This window comes from Molothrus aeneus, chromosome 4 (assembly GCF_037042795.1).
Source record: "Molothrus aeneus isolate 106 chromosome 4, BPBGC_Maene_1.0, whole genome shotgun sequence".
In the NCBI taxonomy this organism is placed as follows: Eukaryota; Metazoa; Chordata; class Aves; order Passeriformes; family Icteridae; genus Molothrus; species Molothrus aeneus.
The window spans coordinates 25863272-25883558 of record NC_089649.1 but is presented as its reverse complement, the minus strand read 5'-3'; the positions used below and the strand labels follow the sequence as shown (position 1 = coordinate 25883558).

Genomic DNA, 20287 nt, shown 5'->3' with positions numbered 1-20287 from the left:
GGACAGCCCTTTTAGTACCATTTACTGTAACACAACAGTAGCTCATAGGATAATTAACTTCTGTATGGAGCAGTAAAGATTCTTTTCCTAAAGTTACTGTTTCTTTTTCCCTGGTCTGTGCATTGACTGCTTGTGACACCATAGGTCAAGTTTAGATCAGCATGACGATTAAGCTTTCTTAGTAAATAGTGCTGGAAAAGTAAGGTATCTCAAACTTGCTATAAAATCATTTGTTTCACTGTTGCATTTTATTGAAAGAATTTATCAAAACATTCAAACGTGCATGATTCATACAACATTTAAAAGCAGGTGTAGTAAGATACATCATTTATGACAGAACATGGTATATGGAAAGACTTAACAGAAGCAGAACCAGTAAACCAATTATTTTTTCCCCAGGAAAGTGGATTAGTGCTAGAAAAGTAAGGCATCTCAAACTTGCTACAAAATCATTTATGTTTCACTGTTGCATTGTACTGAAAGAATTTATCAAAACATTCAAACATACATGATTTATACACCTGTTTAAAAGCAGGTGTAGTAGGATACAGCATTTATGACTTAGAACATTGTATATGGAAAGACTTAACTAAAGCAGAACCAGTAAACCAATTATTTTTTCCCCCAGGAAAGTGGAATAAGATGCTTTGCTCAGATTGAGTTCTCTGTTGTCCCTCAGAGGAACAATTAATAACCTTAAAAAAAAAAAGAAATATTTGGTTCAAGTCAGCACCACAACTACTGCAGCAGTAACAATCCTGTGGTGACCATGCACCATCACTTTTGGCGCCATGGTCAGAGGTATGGCTGATCTTCTCCAGGGCCAAGAGGAGGCCTGATGCAACTCAAAGGCCTGAAGTATGAAGGTTTGCATATGTTATATTTTGTAGAGCTGCCTAGAGATGTTCAGCAGCATTAGCTCTAGAGATACAGACAAGGCAAGCTCACCCTGAGCAAACTGTACGTGGTCTCTTCTCATTACTGCTGTTTTTCTCCTGAGGATGTAAAGCACCAGAAAACTGTAATTGTGCCTCAAGTATAAGTTATATTCAAGTAAATGGAAACTTTTTATTAATCAACCATATTTGATTAATCCTATATTAATGCTATAGTTGTACCCAAGGAATTAAGTTCCTTTTTAGTGTGGCAAAAAAATTAAACAATGTCTAAAAAGCCATATAAAGCTACATAAGTTGTGGATTCTGCTGTCCACAAATTTATAAAGATGCCCTAAAAACCATGTTCCCTGTAAACTGTGCTCTAGGAGCAAGACAAGTTAATCTAACAGAACACTAAAAATGTTTTGGAAGGAGTAAAATGTGCCATAGTTAGATGGCAATCAAGCAAGACACTTCTAGGAAAAAAATCAATTTCAATTGATTTCAATTCCAAGCAACAATTTCAATAAAATCTGAGTACCTTCTAATAGTTTGGCCCCAGTCAACTTTTCCCATATTCCCTGAGATGAATTCCCTGGTATAATTCTAGTTTTAAGACTGCTTCAAGATTTTAGAAACTATTAGGCATGCAGATTGTAATGTTTGATCCCAGTGATTTTACAGACAATCTTGTGGAATATTACATCTCCTCAACAAAGATGGTATTCTTTGCTCTGCAGCAGGTAATAGTAATGGTCATCACTGCTAAATAATCTACTTAGATTTTGGAAGAAAATACAATTTTTTAGTTAACATTGAGGCAAAAGAAGGAATCTGTTTTTTCCCTATAGCATTAATGTCTCTGCACATACCCACTCTGCGATGTGATACTTTCCTGTTAACAACAGTAAGAAGTTCTGTGAACTCCCCGGAAGATCCATGCTTCCTAAGGGTCTCACACAAATCTTGGATGTACCAGGAGCCATTTACAATGTCACGATGAGAATAGTAGCCTAGAGTAGAAAAGGAACATAAAATTAGATCCAAATGTAAGTACTGATAACCTCTTGGAAAAATATTTATGAGAGTCACTGTTTGCTAGCTACCATCTATAAGGAATTACTAATGGGTGTAAATCTTACTTTGCCAGTTACACTACAAATTGTAGATGGGAAATGGCTTTGGTACCACTTGTGGTGCTCAGCTAAGAGGAACATGATTCAGGGACTGGTAGCTTACAGGACTGCACCTCTACTTCCTAAGAGAGCAGATGGGACTGAGGACAACATACTTGGGGGACTGGAGAGAACAGCCATGTAGTGCAGGGAAATTTATAAGCCAGCAGAATCCTGGAAAAGAGATGGATGTTGGCTGTCAGGAGGTAGCTCAGCCTCAAGACTGATGACAATGCTTTTGTTTGGCAAATTTAACGCACCTTGATAATTTACTTTCATTTCTTCTCTAGCACATACCATTCTTTCCCAGACAAGTTGCTACTTATCAGACATATGAATCAGATTTACATGGAACTGTTCTCATTTTTTGGACTGCAAAATGGAGACATGTTCAGGGTTGTTAGAGTGAAGTATCAGACACTGGATGTAAAATACTGGAACTCACCTTGCGCCACAGAGTAGCACATGATAAAGTCTGCACCAGCAGGCAGAGTAAAGACAGTAGCTGCATCCACTTCAGTCTTATTGTCAGGGGATTCCCCGCTGTCTATTGCATCATGAGCAATGACTGCATCATCATGTTGATTACCTCGACAGGCCTGTTGGTGAGAAGTGGTGTTATGTTTGCACCCCTGCCAAGCTCACTGTTAAATTCTGACACTAACCAGAGGCACTTCCGTTCAGCTAGGTGTGCCCCATTACCATGGCTCTGCCTTCAGAAAGACACATTTATTTCTCTGTCACTTAAAATGTTGGGGACAAAGTCCATTGAAAGCTTGAAGATGATCTCAGAATCACTAAGACTGGAAGGGATCTCTTGAGATCATCTAGTCCAACCTCCTGACTCAAGCAGTGTTAGCTACAGCATGTTGTCCAGGACTATGTCCAGTCAGCTTTTGAGGATCTCCATAAGTGGAGACTCCACAGTCTGTATGGGTGACCTTTTCCAGTGTTTGACCAATCTCACAGTAAAAAAAGTGTTTTCTTGTGTTGAGGTGAAATTTTGTGTTTTAATTTGTTCCAGTTGCCTCTTAACCTGTCATTTGGGTACCACTGAAAAGAGCCTGTCTCCCTCTTATTCCCTCCCACCAGCTGTTCAGAACATTGCTAAGATTCCCCTGAGCCATCTCCTCCAAGCTGAACAGTCCAGCTCTCTTAGCCTCTCCTCATATCAAACATGCTCCAGAGTCCCCTAATGATCTCTGTGGCCCTTTGCAGGACTCACTCCAGTAAGTTTGTATTTGTCTTGAACTGGGGAACTCAGGACTGGACACAATACTTCAGAGGCAGCCTCACCACTGCTGAGTAGAGAGGAAGAATTGCCTCCCTTGGCGGCAAGGCAGTGCTGAATTACTGCTCTGAAGCACAGCCATCATTACATGCTGTTACACTTCTGCTTAGTGCAGCCTCAAGTGTGTTTGTTGAGGAAAGGTTTTTTGTGAGAAGTCAGTAGTGATCCCACTATTGTCAGTGGAGCAGAAAGGCTACACATGGAGAATAACAAGGTGAGAACACACTCAAAAGATACAAAGGAGCATTATTTCAGAACTACCACTAAAAAGAGAAAACACAAAGAATCTTCTTTACAGTGATAAAGTTTCATCTTGATGTTTCTGGTTTCCAGAGGTAATTGCTATGCCAGTTGTGCTGGAAAATAACTCAGCTGATGAACTAAGTTAATTAGCTTTTTGATGAGTATATAAGTGTTTCCAAGTATTACTTTGACCTTAAAATTGAAATACGAAAATATTTTTTCTATCTTTGGCACCAGGTTTAAAAAAAAAAGGAAATCTGAATGAGTCCTAATGAAAGGTGAATTAACAATATACTGCTTCTTGCAGCAACCCTGAGGAAGCTTGCATTTGGGAAAAAAAAAGGTAATACTTAGAATTATTCTGTAAACTGCTACAATTACAGTCTGCTGAAGTCCAGGTTCATATATGAGTTTGCTATTGTAATCTGGATAAAGATGGGATAAAGCCCTGCATGACCTGGCCTGACCCCATAGCTCTGCTTTGAACAGGAGAGTGGACCAGAGCCCTCCTGAGGTACCTCCCAACTTTCACTCTCCCATGAACCAAGGGAAGGAACAGGAGGTTACATATGGTCTTTGTCTGACCTCTTAGCACAAACAGTGTTTCTGAGACAATAAAGCCTTAATTTGATTCTTTGGATTCTACAGAGATGCTGAGTATAGGTCATAGACAAAAAAAAACAACCAACCAACAACAACAACAACTGAAAATCACTACCACCACAAAAACCAACCAACCAAAAAGCCCCACAAAAAAAAGAAAACGGACAAAAAAGCCAAACACAAATCCCAGCTTCACTGAGGATCAAGTAAAGGGACTTGCCTGGAAGGAAGTAATGAAGATACAAAGGGTAGATAGCTTATCAGCTTAGCCTTGGGCTGTGAAGTGTGACCAATAGGAACTGAGCTGAGGCTGTAAAAAACACTGACAGTAGATCTGACATGGGTTTAATTTGTGTTTCTTTTTGTAAAATTACTTATTAAATACAGCTGTAATAATATTAAGAGTAGTATACATTGGGGTTTCTAATAAAAAGAGAAGAATCCTTGTCTTAAATGCCTTGTGGAAAGACTGCATCAGGAAAACTGACATCTATTGCAGGAAGACACAAGTCAGTGTTAACTTCACTGAATTCAGAAACAGACATCTTACCTGAATGATAAATATCTTTGGTTTTCCTACCAAACTCTGGCACTTGTCTCCTCTGAACATGTCTGTCATTGTCTGAATTTTGATTTTGTCATCATAGGCATAAATGTGTTCATCCTCACCGTGGCTCAGGAACACACACACAAAGCAGTCAGCATTGCTGTGGTCCTCCTTAGAGGCTGAAATAGTCAAGTGGTGTTTAAATGATGAAACACTCTTATTCAGGTCTAAAAAACATCGTACATTTGTATCATATCATTGAATCCCCAGTCAGTCCTTTTTCAAATGGATACCATTTTCAGGAAAAGCCATACTGTAGGGATTTCAAGGTGCATTGATTCAGCCTGGCTGAAGGGGCACTAACCATAAAAAGAAGAATATAATTATCTTCTCCCAGCTCCACATACCATCTTTCAGCTTTTTGTGACTTAATTAGTTCTCTCACTGAAGCTTCACATACATTGCAATAAAATGATTTTCAGTCTAACCTTTAAATCCTTCTAATGTTAAATTCCTTGTGTACAACAATTTATTTTAAGTAAGATGGAGAGATTGGAAAAAAGGTATCTGGGAATTCTGCTGCAATAGACATAACTAACACACAGTCTCTTACCTTCATCAATTCTCTTCTGCACATCTTTTGCTTTCAGGTCATCAAAAACTCTGACTTCAAACCCAAGGTCTGTCAAACTATTGTTAGAATAGATCAGTATTAGTAAAAATCTTGCTCAAATTATATATCAATTGCTACCAACTCAGTTTCTTTCCCTGTGGGGGAATTTTCTTATGCATTATTTATGAACAAAACTACTAAAGTTGATTTTGAATTCAAACTGGTGTCAAGTAGAGGTCTAACACCTAAAGTTACTTCAAAGAGTTTGTCCAAAGAAAACTCTGGACTCACTCAACTCACAGGACTTCTCGTGCCAGCAGTTTCTGTGACCTAAAAAAAATGTGCCTTGAAGCTTTTTAATTAGAGCTTTCTTCACTCAAGTTGCATTGGTGCTATGTCTGCAAAATCTTTGGGTCTTTACTTAAACACGAGATTTAGATAACCTCTTAATTTGACCACAATTTCTAAAATTCAGATTTTTTTAAGGGTTAGTGGAGCAACCAAGTTTCTTACGTGCGATTCAGATTATTTCTGTCTACCATAGTCCCACGTCTGTCGGGCAGCTTTAATTGCCAAAAAAAGTGCTCATGATTGAAGATTAATGCAACTCCTCTTCTTTTATGGTCCATTTTGTACTGCTCTTCAAGATCACGTGATTGTCTGCTGCCACAGATGGAAAACATTCTTGGTAAATGAGACTGTTTCATTAGTTAAGGCACATAATGGTGCATTTCAGACATGGCTCAAATTTTCCATGTTACATATTTAGATAAATTCTAACATAATTGCACAGGACACATGCACTTACTTGGAATTGTAGCTGTCTGTGATTCACATCAAGTTTTTCTAAGTAAATCAAGTGCTGCATGGTAATCAATAGACTATAAACTGGGGATGAGGTGCTAAGTGTAATGTATCTTGTAAAAGGAGAACAAATGTTTGTTATTTACCCTAATGAAATGAAAGCTATGACAATTTAATATGACAAGTTTAAGTTGACAAATTCATCTAAGTTTCCTGCAACCAGCCCACAAACTCCTGAAGGACAGTGGTTTTTTAAGGACAGAATAAATGACCGACCAGGACTTTATCATGGCAGCAAACACATAGAATACCTGTGTGTTTGGGAGTAGCATTCTGCAATTTTATTGGTTTATGAGCAAAACACAGCATAGGATGTGTGACAGCACACTCTGGACTTGGCTGTGGAGCCACAGTCATGCCAACACTTGGACCCAAAAGATCCTAAGTGTTGACATGGCTGTAATTAGAAGGATGAAGCAGACAATTTTTCTGCTTTTGTAGTTACTGGTGCAGAAAACAGAAACTGAAACACTTCTAGCAACAATGCTGGCAACAGACAGGTCCGGAGTTTGAGGTACATGGAATGACAGTCCAGGTCATGCTGCCCTAGGACTGGCTCTGGTCAGAGCTGTCATTTTTGCCATGTTAATACTTTCTTTCATTATATGGAATATTCAGGTTTGGTGCAATTACAGGAGAAAGTTGTTTAGAATATTTGTCTGCAGATGTTGAAGATCAGAGTTTCACTGGCAAATGCTTTTGTTTCACAGCAAAATTAACATCATTACCCGTAGACTGTATCTGCTTTTCCACTTTGTTATGAGAATCCCCTTAATGAAACATGTTTTTGTAACATATACACAAGAATTCAGACAGAGAACAGGAATTTAGGATGACTGTTCAAAGTCAGGGAGGTTCTACAATGTTGGCTGGATAACCAATAAGAGAAGTTGGGTGCTTTATAACATTGTTCCCCTTCTGAGTACCAAACATGATAAAATGCAAAGATTATAAATTTTAGCCTTGTAATTATGAACAATTTCACCTGTACCAGAATTTTTTCAGATTTTGTCAATTTCTCTTCCTTAGGATTTGGCTAGGTGCATGGCTACTAGGGATTTTGGACAGTTTGGTCATTGGATCCTGTGAATGACCATTTGGGATAATTCTCTAAATAGTTCTTTCTCTACTCAGCTGTATGGATAAGGCAAAGTTATCAGGCAGGTGGTTTACTGTTTTCAGGGCTTTTATGGAATCACTGTTCCATGGTCCATTTCCCATCCTTCCAGAGGAACAACTTCCTGTGCTACAATCTAACACTTAGTCTGTCCAGTGGCTCCTTAGAATGTGATGGTACTTGCACAGTGCCTACAATAAAAAGAGAACACTCCTCATAGTCCCTTCCACATTCCTTCAGATCTGCAGCTGGTATAGCTAAAACTACAAACATGTTTTGTAAGTGGGTGGAGTTGAATCAAATAATTCTATCCAATTCTTAACAAAAATCAGAAAACCCTGCACTGGCCTCCCAAGTCCCTTGGGACATCTGTCACTGCCACCAGAACTTTACCTTATACTGAGTGCATCTACTTCTGTGATGTTCTCATTTCCATCTGTTAGAGAAATCAAAAAGTTATTTAGCCACAAACTCATTCATTAAAAACAAACAAAACCAATTTGAAATTATGCATCCAGCCTTAAAGTTTCGCTGTTCATGTGAACCAAAAGCTCATTCACACATCAGGTAAGCAGGCATGCAGGTAAACAGCCTCATTAGTGTTTGTCTGTACCCACAGCTTTTGGAGGCTGTTCTGGAAGTTCTGACTCCAGCAGTCTGAATTTCAGGTGGTCAAGACATGAATATTTTCTATCTGTCTGTATATCTGTACCTATACAAACATAGTCAGAGATGATGATTTTATATAACTAGCTTGGTGTATTTTTTTAACGAGACTCTAACTCACTAGTAAAAATTTTACATAACTTAAAAATACATTGGTGTTTCTTTTCTTTCAGTCATGCTGCTTATACAAAGCTGAGCATTCTCTTTGAGGTTGGATGCAGCACGAGCCACAGTAGATAGTGTAACAGCTATTGACAACTGAAAAAATGCAAGACTTAAACCTTTTCTTCTGCTGAACTATAGAGACTTTAAGTACCTCCAGTACAAAAGGGACATAAAAGTAACAGTGTGGGAACAACAAAGAACGTGCACATCTCAGGAGTGTGCAGAACTACAGACTTGCAGATGGTTAGGCTAAAGTCCTTGTTCCTCTTACTTAAATCTCAGTGGTGTACTAAATCACTACTACTACTGGTACAGACTAACTACCACGTTATGAGAACTGTATATGACACTGTACCTGTGGTGGGTAATATAGGTCTGCTATCCAGCTGGACATGGCCTGCAATTATAAGAAGAGTCACATGTACATGTATTTTGCAAACTACTTTGCACATACAATATTAGCTTTTCACATCTATTTTTCAAATGTTATTAATGCCTTTTGCAAAACTAACATAGCTATATCTTGATAGAGGACAAAAGTTCTTGTGATCCCCCCTCCCCATGAAACAGATAATAAAATTTTATAGTCATCAAACTTTAAGACAGAAAATGTAGACACAGGAGGACTAGAATTCCTGGGCTACAGGAAACTAGGAAAAAAAATCCTGTTAATTTAATCCTGTTTAGTAACTTCCTAGTCTTTGGTTTTTCATTGTCCCTCTCGTATCGCAGCTTCATTCACATAAACACTATATGAATTATTGTGATTGATGAAAAGTTTTCTGTTTGTCTCACACAGGAACAAGTTTGTTCTAAAATCTAATTGAGACCAACAGGACTACTTGTCATTAATTTCATGAACACTGATTGCTTTAAAGGAATCAAAAATCAGGTATGCACTAGGTTACACTGGAATCTCACAGAGTCTATCCCTGGATGCGTTTCCATCTCAACAGATCTACCATCAAGTCTACAAAGGGCAAGGCCCTTAGAAACAACCAAACAACAAAAAAGAAGCCCCTTTAAGCCTGGCTGCATCTCTGGGGACCCAGCCCAAGTTTTACTGCCTTGACTTCTCCTGCCCTCCAGTTACACGCCGGGAACCTTCCCCACTTTCCCTGTCCCGAGGCTGTGCCGGGAAGCCAGAGGGGTTTTCCCCTTGCGTGGCGTGCCCTGGATTTATTGCAAATCCATTTCCTTGTTGGCCATCCTTCACCTCCCACCTTCCCGAACGTTCCTTTCCTCCTCCTCCAGAAGGAAATGTTATAGATACACATTATAATATTGGCTTTTCACAAATATTAAAATGGATTTTAGATAAGTAGTGTTAAAGTAACTTTGTTACATAGTTTTTATTTCTGTTGTTAATTAAACTTAGTGAAATAGCTGATATAAGTATGCTTGTGTTAAAATGCCTGCTTGGATGGGATAACATCCAATGAACATATGAAGAAGACACCTGCTACATGCCAACAATCGGCATTCACCATCTGAAGACAGTGTGGACCCAGGCCCAAAAACTGGAGGTGTTAAGAATGGATTAAAGCCACAGCCAAGGAATCCGCATGCTCTAAAAAGGCAGACCCAAATTAAATAGTTCTTGGAATATGTAAACTAAAAAGGAAACTTTACTATGCATAAAGGAAAGTTTACCATGCATAACTGAATTGAATTCCGTAATTGCATTGAATCTGTTACAGGCTGATGCAATAGAGGCAATGGCTGATATAGGGAGCATCCCCGAAGATAAGTGTGGTCTTGCCTGAGGGCGAAGATGCACCCGGCTGTAATAACCTTGCTCTATGGTCCTTGTTTCCTATTGTCCTTTATTAATTTTTTTCATTTTCACGGAGAGTGAACGTGTTTTTCACAGAAAGAAGGACAGAAGCAAAGCTCCGGCTCTCCGTGAGCGCCGGCAGCGCCCTCGGTGCAGTGCTCCCCCTCTGTGGGAAGCTCAGGCGCCCCGGCCGGGCAGCCCGGCTGCCCCCGGCCCCTCAGAGACATTCCCCGTCCCGCTCCCGCTCCCTCTGCCTCCGGCAGGAACCCCGAGCGGCGCGGCCCGGCCCTTCCCGGCCCTTCCCCACCGCGTCCCCTCCGCACACGCACCCGCCGGCGGCTGCCGCTCCGAGCCCGACATCGCCGTGAACCGAGGCACCGGCTGCACACCGACACGGACCGAACCGAGCGCAGGCAAGCCTTGCCTTCTCTTCCTCTGCCAAGCCTTCCCCTCCCTTTCTCTTCCTAGCCTCCCCCTGGTCGCCCCGCCCCCTCGCCTTCTGTTCCTGCGGAAAAGCCAGGAAAGCCCAAGGGTGCTGTGTTAAAGTTTTCTGTTTCCTGTGCTCCTGGGCTGGTACTCAGAGACCGTGGTCGAGTAACTGCACCGGCTTGTACAAAACCAGCGTCCTGAAATATGGTGAGAGCCTCCCGTATTCACTTAGTGTGAATTTTTCAAAATTCTACTCAAATTCCCATTTCAGGTCCATCGTGTTTTCTTTCCTGTACGGCTCCTGTTCCTCAAAGTCCTTTTCCATTCGGGCACCCACACGCAACCTTTGGGAGGTTTGGATGTGTGGATCATTCTGCAGCTTTGCTCTGTTCTCCCTTCAGTTCTCTTTGATGATTTCGGAACTGTGAGGGGAGGGACAAGGTATTGACGAGAGTGCCCAGGTGTCTTAACGAGTATTCCCGACCGGGAATTATGTGGCACTTACCGCTCACTGATCAATTGCATAACAAACAAGTTTCTAAACCAAAGCCAGTGACAAACCCCATTCTTCTGTATAAGAGCTTTACAGATTATATCCTAGAGGGATCTGATTTTTTTATCTAGCCTACTTTTAGATATGAAACTCAGATATGAATGTGCACTCATGAGAGGGCTGCTACAAGCACAAAAAAAGAAGCAGATTTAGAGTGGAATTATAGTTTTTATCCAGTCTAGTTTTACTCTGGCTTCTTGCATGGGTAAAAATTTCAGACAAGATGTCTCCCTTTGATTAAAAGAGCCATGGGGTATTTTTAACTGCCTTTCCTTGTTTTTGTCTTGTTCAGACCTGTTACCCTCAGACTGCCAGTAGGCAGCTGGATCAAGATAGAACTTTGTTTCAATTGTCTTTGTGCAAACTTTAGTTAGAACATGACACTATCACAAAGTTTGCATCTTATACTGGGTAACATTTAGACTTCTACCAAACAGATTCATTTTTTGGCAACTGCAGATCCCAGCTCTCACAGCTCATGCTAGAGCTGCCCCTGAAACCCACTGGCAGCCAGACTCCTTGTGCACATCAGTGTGTGTGTGAAGTTCTGCATTTGCAGAACCGAAATCCAGGACTCTGTCAGCGATGTTCCTCAGTCCAACAGTTTGCTTAGATCCTTGTAAGACAGAGTTTTCTTCTGCTCTGTTTTGCTGGAGGCTAAGAGCAGGCTCAGCCACTGTGTTGGGTCACCAGTGACTTGATCACAGTGTGCAGCCCGAGGCAGCACTGGGCTGGTGTGCGTTTCCAGCTCATTGTAATGCATGAAAGTTTTATTGTGAGATGTGCCTATAGGTTTAGAAACACTTCCAGATTGTAGGTGGGTATTTTTTGGAAAAAGCATTATGGATAGATCAGAACTGCAGTCTGAAGAAGGAAGTTTGATTGTGGACACACTGCTGTACAGCATTACTGACTACACAAAAACATGCAGTATTGAGTTAAATGAGCTGCTATCTATAGTATTGTTATGCTTTAATCTAGCATGGAGCTGTTCACTCACTTCCTCCAGTGGGATGAGGGAGAAAATCAGAAAAAAAGGTAAAGACAGTTTAACGGGACAGAAAAGGGGGGGGAATAGTAACAAAAGGATATACAAGGTGAGTGACACACAGTACAGTTGCTCATTGCCCACTGATCGATGCCCAGCCAGTCAAGGAGTGATCAGTGCCCTTCCCTGGCCAACTCCCCCCAGTTTTATTGTTCAGCATGATTCCATATGGGATATTCCTTGAGTCAGCTGGGGTCTACTCCCAAAATCCTTGTGCACATCAGCCTCCTTGCTGGCAGGGCAGCAGGAGAAGCTGTGCTTTAACAACATTCCTCTCATCCTCAAAACAAAACACAGCATTGTATCAGCTGCTAAGGAAAACATGAACTGCCACAACCAGGACAAGCATTACATTTTTGCATATATTTATAAATATGTAAGTTCTTAAATGGTATGATTGATCCTAGGGGTGATAACTAGCCTTTATCTTAGGGCTATGGTCTGCAAAATGCATTTTGTATAACTTGCAGGCAACTCTATCAAGGATTTCTGCTACAGGAAAAGCTTGTGCAAAGTAAAGACTACCTGGAAGAAGTGAAATGCCTCCTGTGGTTTGCAAGCAGAACTATCAAAGTGCTATCCAGAAGTATTAAAGCTCTTTTAGTGTTTTACGTGGTTTGAAAGAAACTCCAGGAGGCTTTCATGGTATAATTACAGGTCAGCACAGGAGGGAACAAAAGCCAGCTCTTTCCCACAGTGAAAATTTTCTGTGTTGTTCGTGGTTTAACCCCAGCCAGTGACTAAGTATATATGTGTGTGCACACACAGACACACACAAACACACACATGGGATGGCGAGGAGAATCAGAAAAAGTGAAACTCATGGGTTTAGGTAAGAACACTTCAGTAACTGAAATAAAGTAAACAAAAATAATAATAAAAATGGAAAGGATAAAGAGAAAGATGTATAGACCCCAAGACAGACAAGTGACACACTATTCAGTTGCTCACCAACTGTCCAGTCCCCAGTTGCTGTCCAGTCCCCAAGCAGCAGTTGATGCCTTCTGGCTGATCAGGATATAAACTCCCCCCTTTTTATATACTGGAGGTGATGCTCTATGATGTGAAATATACCTTTGGGCAGTTTGGGTCCTGTCCTGGCCATGCTTCCTTCCAGCTTCTTGTGCACCTCCTCGCTGATGGAGTATGGTAAACTGGGAAGTCCTGGATTTAAGGTAAGCACTGCTCAGCAATAACTAAATCATCAAAGTGTTACCACCATTATTCTCACACTGTATCCAAAACACAGCACTGCATCAGCAACTAGGAAGAAAAATAACCATCCCATCCAAACCCAGGATATGCATTAATTTAAGCACCTAGTTTAAGCCCATCTGTACAGAACTCAGCAAGTCATCTACTTGAATTAGTGGTTTGAACTCATTGTGGTACTTCTGTCATTTGAAACAAACAATGCCATTAACATTCCCTGCTTTAATGTTAAAAAGATTTTTAGGGCTACAACCATGGAATTCCAGGCTAACACAGAATTGTTTCAATTCTGTGGTAGAAAATGAATGTCACCAAAGTTAGGGGAAGTACAAGTTCATCTAGCAAACTTTCATAAAGCTTTACAGTAATACTTCTCTCACCAAAGTTAGGAGAAGTACAAGTTCATCTAGCAAAGTTTCATAAAGCTTTACAGTAATACTTCTCTCACCAAAGTTAGGAGAAGTACAAGTTCATCTAGCAAAATTTTGCAAAGCTCTACAGTAATACTTCTCTTTTAGTGCTATTTCATATCTGCAAATAAGAAAAGAAACCTTGAGGTACGACCAAAGAACTTTAACAGAAACTTTTTGTTTATGAAGCCCTTACATTCACTGTCATGTACACTAAGCTCTAGTGACAAACAAACCAAAACCACAACTGGTAAAGAAAAAACACACAAAATTATTAAATAAAATTATATCACATTATAGTCTATAGTCCAGTGAATTTTATGCATTTAATTTCTATTGCTTGTTCACAGATGCAATATTTTAATGTTCATTCTTCTCCTGTGAATATTTAAAGCAAATTGCTTTTTAATGAAAACAAATCATTATCTTTCTAACAGAGGACCTAATGCAGAACTTAGAACTAAGGACTGACACCTGTAGATAAGCAATAAGTACAGAGAGCAAACCCCAAATAATTCAGACATCAGGTGATTTTAGCTAGAGAAGTCATAGAGGGAACAAGTGACAGAAGTACAGGCTCATATATCCATCAGCCTCACAGAGGGAATCTTAAATAAATTTTTGGGCACACTGATCTTAACTGTGGAACTTAGTTTTAGTTTTCATCAGAACAGACTAAATGAAAGCAAAGATGAATACAGTAGCCAAGTTGTGCCACAACAGAAATATAAATCAACATATATCCTTTCCGTGCATATAATACACAACACAAAATGTTTTATTCAAAAACAGACATTTGATGAATTTTTTAAAAATAACATAGAAACTACATTTCACCATTCTGTCAAATCAAAAGTATATCCTTAGGCTGCAAACTGTTCATTTTACTGGACAGCCCTTAAAAGGATCAATGTATTTGATCTGAAAAGTGCTGCAGAAGTAAGGCATTGATATAGAATCAGGTAGAAATATGTAGTGCATGTACACTGGCTTGGGGCGTTTTCCTGGTTTTTTAACAACAAACCTGCAGGACCACATACATGGGTCAAGGCAGTTGCAGCAGAAACACGCAGGTACAGGTTATGTAAGATGTTTCATATTGGTACACACAACACACTCTCCTGTTGAACCCATCAGATGCTTCAACTGCTAGCAAACCTAAAATCTGACCTGTATTAAAGATCACCTGAGAATTCAATATAACTCTTTGGTGCCTGTGATGTCCCCACTATGGAGTCTTCTTGGGAACATTAAAATGGCACCAGCATTTTATAACGGCACGCCCTAGGTGAACATACACCAAAGGAAAGCAATTTCAGTTCCCAAGCTTCTGGCATAAAATGGAGAGAAGGACGACTTGTTTCTTTTTTACATGAATGAGAATATTGTAGTGATCTTCAAATCAGTAAATTCATGTCAGTGTTTAATGTATCATTGTCTGAAAAGCAGGAAGTTTGTAACCAAAGCCTTGCTTCCTTTTGGCTGGATCTTCAGTTTTGTTCTACACCACGAGATCTCGGTGTCTTCACTCAGAGATCTGTCTTACCCTCGTAATGACACATACAAGCAGCTCTCTGGCTGTCCAGGTATGGTTTGCATCCTAAATGTATAACTGCATCAAACAGCAGCTGAACAGTTGATTCACAAGCTGCAAGCAAAGAAGAGTTCAGTTAAAAGTACTCTTTGAGTGGAATATAAAACTTACAGGAGAAAACTCTGTCAAACTGAGAATGACTCTAAGAAAGAAGCAATTTTCTCTGGGCAAAGCAAACAGATTGTCAAATGAAAGACTGAACCAACACAGAGTGATTTAAGTTTTGAGTAAAGATTTTTTATATGCCAAACAAAATGAAAATTCATTGCATATGGAATGTTTTCTGTGTTGGAAACATACTGAATCTTGGAAGATGAAAGAGCTGGTTTACCTTCTCACTCTCTGCATCCCAGTTTATGCAGAGATTGCTATCTTTACCATCAGCTCAACAGAATTGAACAAATATTGACCAGTTCTGACACTGAAGACTGACATGATGATTTATTTACAGTTAGATAAATTTGAGAAGTTCAAACACAAGATTGTTCTAAAAACTTACTGCTCTCAGTGGGAGTATTTACTGTGAAAGTGACATTCTCCAAGTTAAAAAGTGGTTATGTCATGTATCCATCAGATGCAGGCCAATAACCTGAAGAAGTATCATATGGTCTGTTCTGAGAAACCTAACATTTATTCACCAGGGGACAGCATTAACTACTTCCACTATGACTGTTTATTATTTTAATACCTTATTTCATACAGGGAAAGATTCTGTATTTTCCTACAGTTTACTAGCAATCAGACATAGAAGTTTAGAAATCACCCAGCAGAACAGTCATCCTACAGCTGTTACAGTAAATGCAAGAATTATACATGCACTTTGATCAAGTTCTATTCCAATATTCATACTCCCAAATGGGCAGCATTATTTTTCCCCTAAAGTTAAAACGAACCTTAATTCAAAGTTAGTTTTAACCCTGTGTGCTGTGTCACTGCTCTGTTGTACAAGCATCTGGGCTGCACAGCAGAAGGACAGAACAAAGCATCTTCCATCAGCTTATGGAAATGTGGCCTTGCTGCACTGCCAAAGATTCTTTGCCAAGTTAAGCTCAGGTCAAACTTGAAAAAAAATAAAGGCTTTTTCACACTTACCCTGGACACTCTCTGAGATTCCAAGCGTTTTCTGCACATCTCTGCAAATTTTTGAGAGGCAGGTCTGAAACTGCTCATCACAATCATTTTTTTTATTGCCACAAGTATCATAGCATCTGTCATGGTGATTGCAGCACTTTGTCATTGAAGGGATACCGATGTCAAACTGTGAAGAAAACACACACACACCTCCATTGGTATTCCAGCGTAAGGAAAATACAGCCTATGGACAGACTCTAACAGTTAAAAATAAAAACTAATGGGATGGGTTGAGATAAAGACAGTTTAGTAGATGAATCAAAGAAGTAGTACACAGTACACAATTTTAGAATTTAAATTTGTTTTAAATTAGTTTAAATTTATTTTTTAGATTAAAATTAGTTTAATTGTTTCATTAAACAGTTTTAAATTCAAAATTAAAAAAAAATTATATCTAAATGCTAGATGCTTCACTGATGAACTGAACTGGAACCATGTGAAAATTGTTTTAATTTTTGTAATGAAAACTCTGATTGATGTTGTGTGGAATTCCTCAGAAAATGGTAATATTTGGCTTCAGGGTCAAAGTTAAATGTAAAGAAGAACTGGAAATGGAAAGAGAACCGAAAGACTTTCAAAACAGACAGAGCATAAAGATGCATATTCTACTGGGTTTTGGGGTTTTTTTTATTTGCAGCCTCAGCATTTAATATAATGTGTACTTGTGTACTACTGTACACAGTAGATGAATTAAAAAAATATCCCAAAATAAGCAGTGCAAAAAGCATTCAGCACATTTCAAAGCAGAGGGGATACCAAGCCCGTCTCTGAGCAACAGCCACCTGGAAGTCACACGCAGCTCTGCAATGACCCCCTCCCCACCTTCTCCCAGTGCTCCAGTTTTTATTGCTGGGCACCACTATACAGTATGGAACACCCCTCTGTTCAGTGTAGCCTGCTGCCCAGCTGTGTCCCCACCCAGCCTCTTGCCCAGCCCCAGCCTACACTCTTGGGGTGCTGGATGGGCAGAGTTGGGGGCAAAAAGAAAGTCCCAAAGCTGGAGGATAAGAAGCTGACTCCTATTTTCTTTGCAGCATTAAGGAAAAAGGGTTAGTGTCAGTCAGAACAGCAAGAGTCATAGCCAAACCCTCCACTCTCACACGGCTACAGCTGCAGTTATGCAATGCTTCCAAGACTGTGCAAACAAAACACTAAACCAAACACTCAAAACCCAAGAAGTTTATCATTGTTACATTTTATGCTTGTAATCTTTGACAATGTTTATGCTAGGTTCGTTTACAATACTAACACTTCCCCTATGTTGTTATCAGAGCATGTGTTAGGAGCTGATAAGAACAAGGACCTTGTATATGGATGCTGTCTCAGAGGGGGGAATGGAAAAAGTCATTATATTGAGGAAAGCTGATGTATGAAAGACACACAGAGAAGCCCCAAAATGGAAATACTTACCTGAACTCCAAACAGAGGGGATCCACAGCCATTTGGTGGTGATGGTTTATATCCGTAGCGAGGAACGGGCCTTGATCCTGAAAAAGGGAATTTGTCATGTCTCAAATAGATTTTTTTGCACAGGGTTTTAGTAGTTTTAAAACTCACCACAGACATTTGTTTGGCTCAAGACAGTATCAGTTGTATTTTTAACTTAAACATATATTCAGGCACCTGCATATCAACAATTCTTTCCAAATTACAACTTAGGGGTATTAAGCAATTTTTCTTAGTAAGGGGAACAAGGCACCTGAGCAAGTGTCAATGTTTGCTTCCTATGTTAAAAAAAATTACTGGAATCCATGTGTTGGTTAAGTATGCAATATATAGGAGTGTATTAACAGAGTACTTTAGTGTAAATTCATTAATACTTCTATGCTCTATATGCAACCAACAGTAGTTCTCTGATTTTTTTATCTTAACTGGGATGAAACATCATTTTTATTTCTACAGCTTTAACATTAATAGAATTTGAATTAGTAGAGACTGCTAAACTCACATCTCCCTGAACACTCACTAGTGCAGCAAACCAAGGAATTCTGCATCCCAAGTTAAGAAAGACTGTGTAGTTAATTTGAAAAATGACCCTCCCGTTCATTTCAGTAGTGGAAACAATCTGAAGCCACAGTTAAATGTAATAGGGAAAAAACCCATTTGAAAGATGGATACTTCAGCACAGAGTGTAAATGTCACAGTGTCCTGGCCACTCTTGTAGAGCCAGCCAGGGTGTCACCATCAGACTCATTTCCTGACTTAACAAATAACCTGACACAGTAAACTGGAGTGATGTGATCCCAGCACGACAGGCTATGCCAGCCTCCCATTCTGGGGTGCTCTTGAGGCGCCAGTGAAAAGCCTGGAAAGAAATCCCATTTCTGGAGCATCGCCTGCCTGGCACTGGGGATGGGCACAGCATGGGAGGCAATCACAGAATGGGCCAGGCTGGAAGGCACCACAGTGAGTCATCTGGTCCAAATGCCCTGCTCGAGCAGGCTCATCCTAATAATAACAGTCTAATATAATAATAACAATGATGATTATGATAATAATAATAATAACCATCGTCATCTACCAGGTCATGCCACCTTGAGCTGCCTCAATTATAGTTCAGGTAAATCAGGCAGCTGAAGCGCAGGGAAGAAGCGCAGATCACAGATGTCCTCTGCTGGTAGCAGCAGGACACTTACAGCAGGATGCATTTCTTCCTCTGGCAAACGCGGCTGCCATTAAAACCTGCTGTACAAGCGTCACTTCGAAACAACATATTCCATAGCTCAGAGTTAATAAGCTTTTCTGTCCCAAACCGAAATGCTCAGGAGTGCTCATAAATAACCAACCGGGAGAGAGTAACTCTTCTCACTCCAGGGTTTTTCCCTGGACACATCGGCTACATATTTGACAGTAATAAGCCTTTCCCCAAGGGAAAAGTCTTGGATTCGGTTAAAAGGAGCTACTTAAAAGTCGCCTTAAGAGAACAGCTTACGTGTACACATGCTCCGTACACGTTACACCCGTATTTAAACACACATACACGTGCAGGAGCTCGCTCGCCGCGGTTCATACACGTATTTATTTACAGGAAAGCACGCCGGGAGAACTCAGCGGGGTTTGCCCGGGAGCGGCGCTGGGCCGCCCTGCCCGGGACAAGGGTCGCGCCCCAGCCCCGCTCACCGTCGCTGCACTTGTACTGGCAGAGCCCGTCCTCGCCGCCCAGCAGGTCCAGGGCCGCGTTCAGGTACATGTCGATCTTGTGCACGCCATTGCGGATCGTCTTCAGCGTCATCCTCCAGTCCGGGGTCTGCGGCGCCTCCTGGCCCCGCGCCGGCCGCCAGGCGCAGGCCGCCACCAGCAGCAGCAGCGGGGGCAGCAGCGACAGCCGGGCCGGGGCCATGCCGAGCCCGCTAAGCCGCCGCCTTCTCCTCCGCCGCCCGCCCGGCCCGGCCCGCTGCCACCGCCGCCACCGCCACCAGGGCCGCCATGGTCCCCGCGGCCCCGCCCGTGCGCCCGCCCGCGGGGAGGGGCCTCAGGGCAGCGCCGCGGAGCGCTCCGTGACCCTTCTGCTGTGTGCCCTCAGCCCCGTACCCTGTGCCGTGTCCTCTGTGCCCTGTCCCCTGTCCCTTCAGCCCTGTACCCTGTGCCGTGTCCTCTGTGCCCTGTCCCCTGTCCCCTGTGCCCTGTACCCTGTGCCGTGTCCTCTGTGCCCTGTCCTCTGTGCCCCTCAGCCCTGTCCTCTGTGCCCCTCAGCCCTGTCCCCTGTGCCGTGCGCGGCCCTCCGAACCGGGGCAGCGACAAGCGGGACCTGCCCTGGTACCTGGCAGCTCGGCGCTGCCCCCGGAGGTACCGAATTTTGTGACGATGTAGGGTGGGAAGGAAACTGACCCGGCCGTGTTTGTACATGAATGGCTCTCATGACATCGCCAAAAGTGCAGGGCGGGGCTGTGAAGCGGAGCGAAATGAAAGTGTATCTGTTAAACGGTAAAAGTCCAGTCTTGATTTGTTCAAAAGAAAAATCAGACCAGAAT

General features: G+C 41.3%; 2 protein-coding genes across 3 annotated transcripts; both read right to left on the bottom strand.

The window, feature by feature from the left end:
- Nucleotides 1-226: 226 nt before the first annotated feature.
- Nucleotides 227-10374, bottom strand: CASP6 (caspase 6). 2 transcript variants are annotated; one of them, XM_066548999.1, is made up of 8 exons: nucleotides 10269-10374; nucleotides 8518-8559; nucleotides 7725-7767; nucleotides 5864-6013; nucleotides 5351-5427; nucleotides 4741-4916; nucleotides 2499-2652; nucleotides 227-1891 (listed from the first exon to the last, which is right to left on the bottom strand). In XM_066548999.1, the coding sequence occupies exons 1-8, from the start codon at nucleotides 10297-10299 to the stop codon at nucleotides 1653-1655; spliced, it is 912 nt and encodes a 303-aa protein (XP_066405096.1). In that variant the 5' UTR covers nucleotides 10300-10374; the 3' UTR covers nucleotides 227-1652. The 2 variants fall into 2 exon arrangements, with proteins under 2 accessions (XP_066405096.1, XP_066405097.1); XM_066549000.1 differs by having other exon boundaries at nucleotides 5864-6010.
- A 3365-nt stretch (nucleotides 10375-13739) lies between these two features.
- PLA2G12A (phospholipase A2 group XIIA) lies at nucleotides 13740-19730 on the bottom strand. The gene is made up of 4 exons (XM_066548998.1): nucleotides 19437-19730; nucleotides 17727-17803; nucleotides 16278-16443; nucleotides 13740-15239 (listed from the first exon to the last, which is right to left on the bottom strand). The coding sequence occupies exons 1-4, from the start codon at nucleotides 19654-19656 to the stop codon at nucleotides 15121-15123; spliced, it is 582 nt and encodes a 193-aa protein (XP_066405095.1). The 5' UTR covers nucleotides 19657-19730; the 3' UTR covers nucleotides 13740-15120.
- Between the last annotated feature and the right edge of the window lie 557 nt (nucleotides 19731-20287).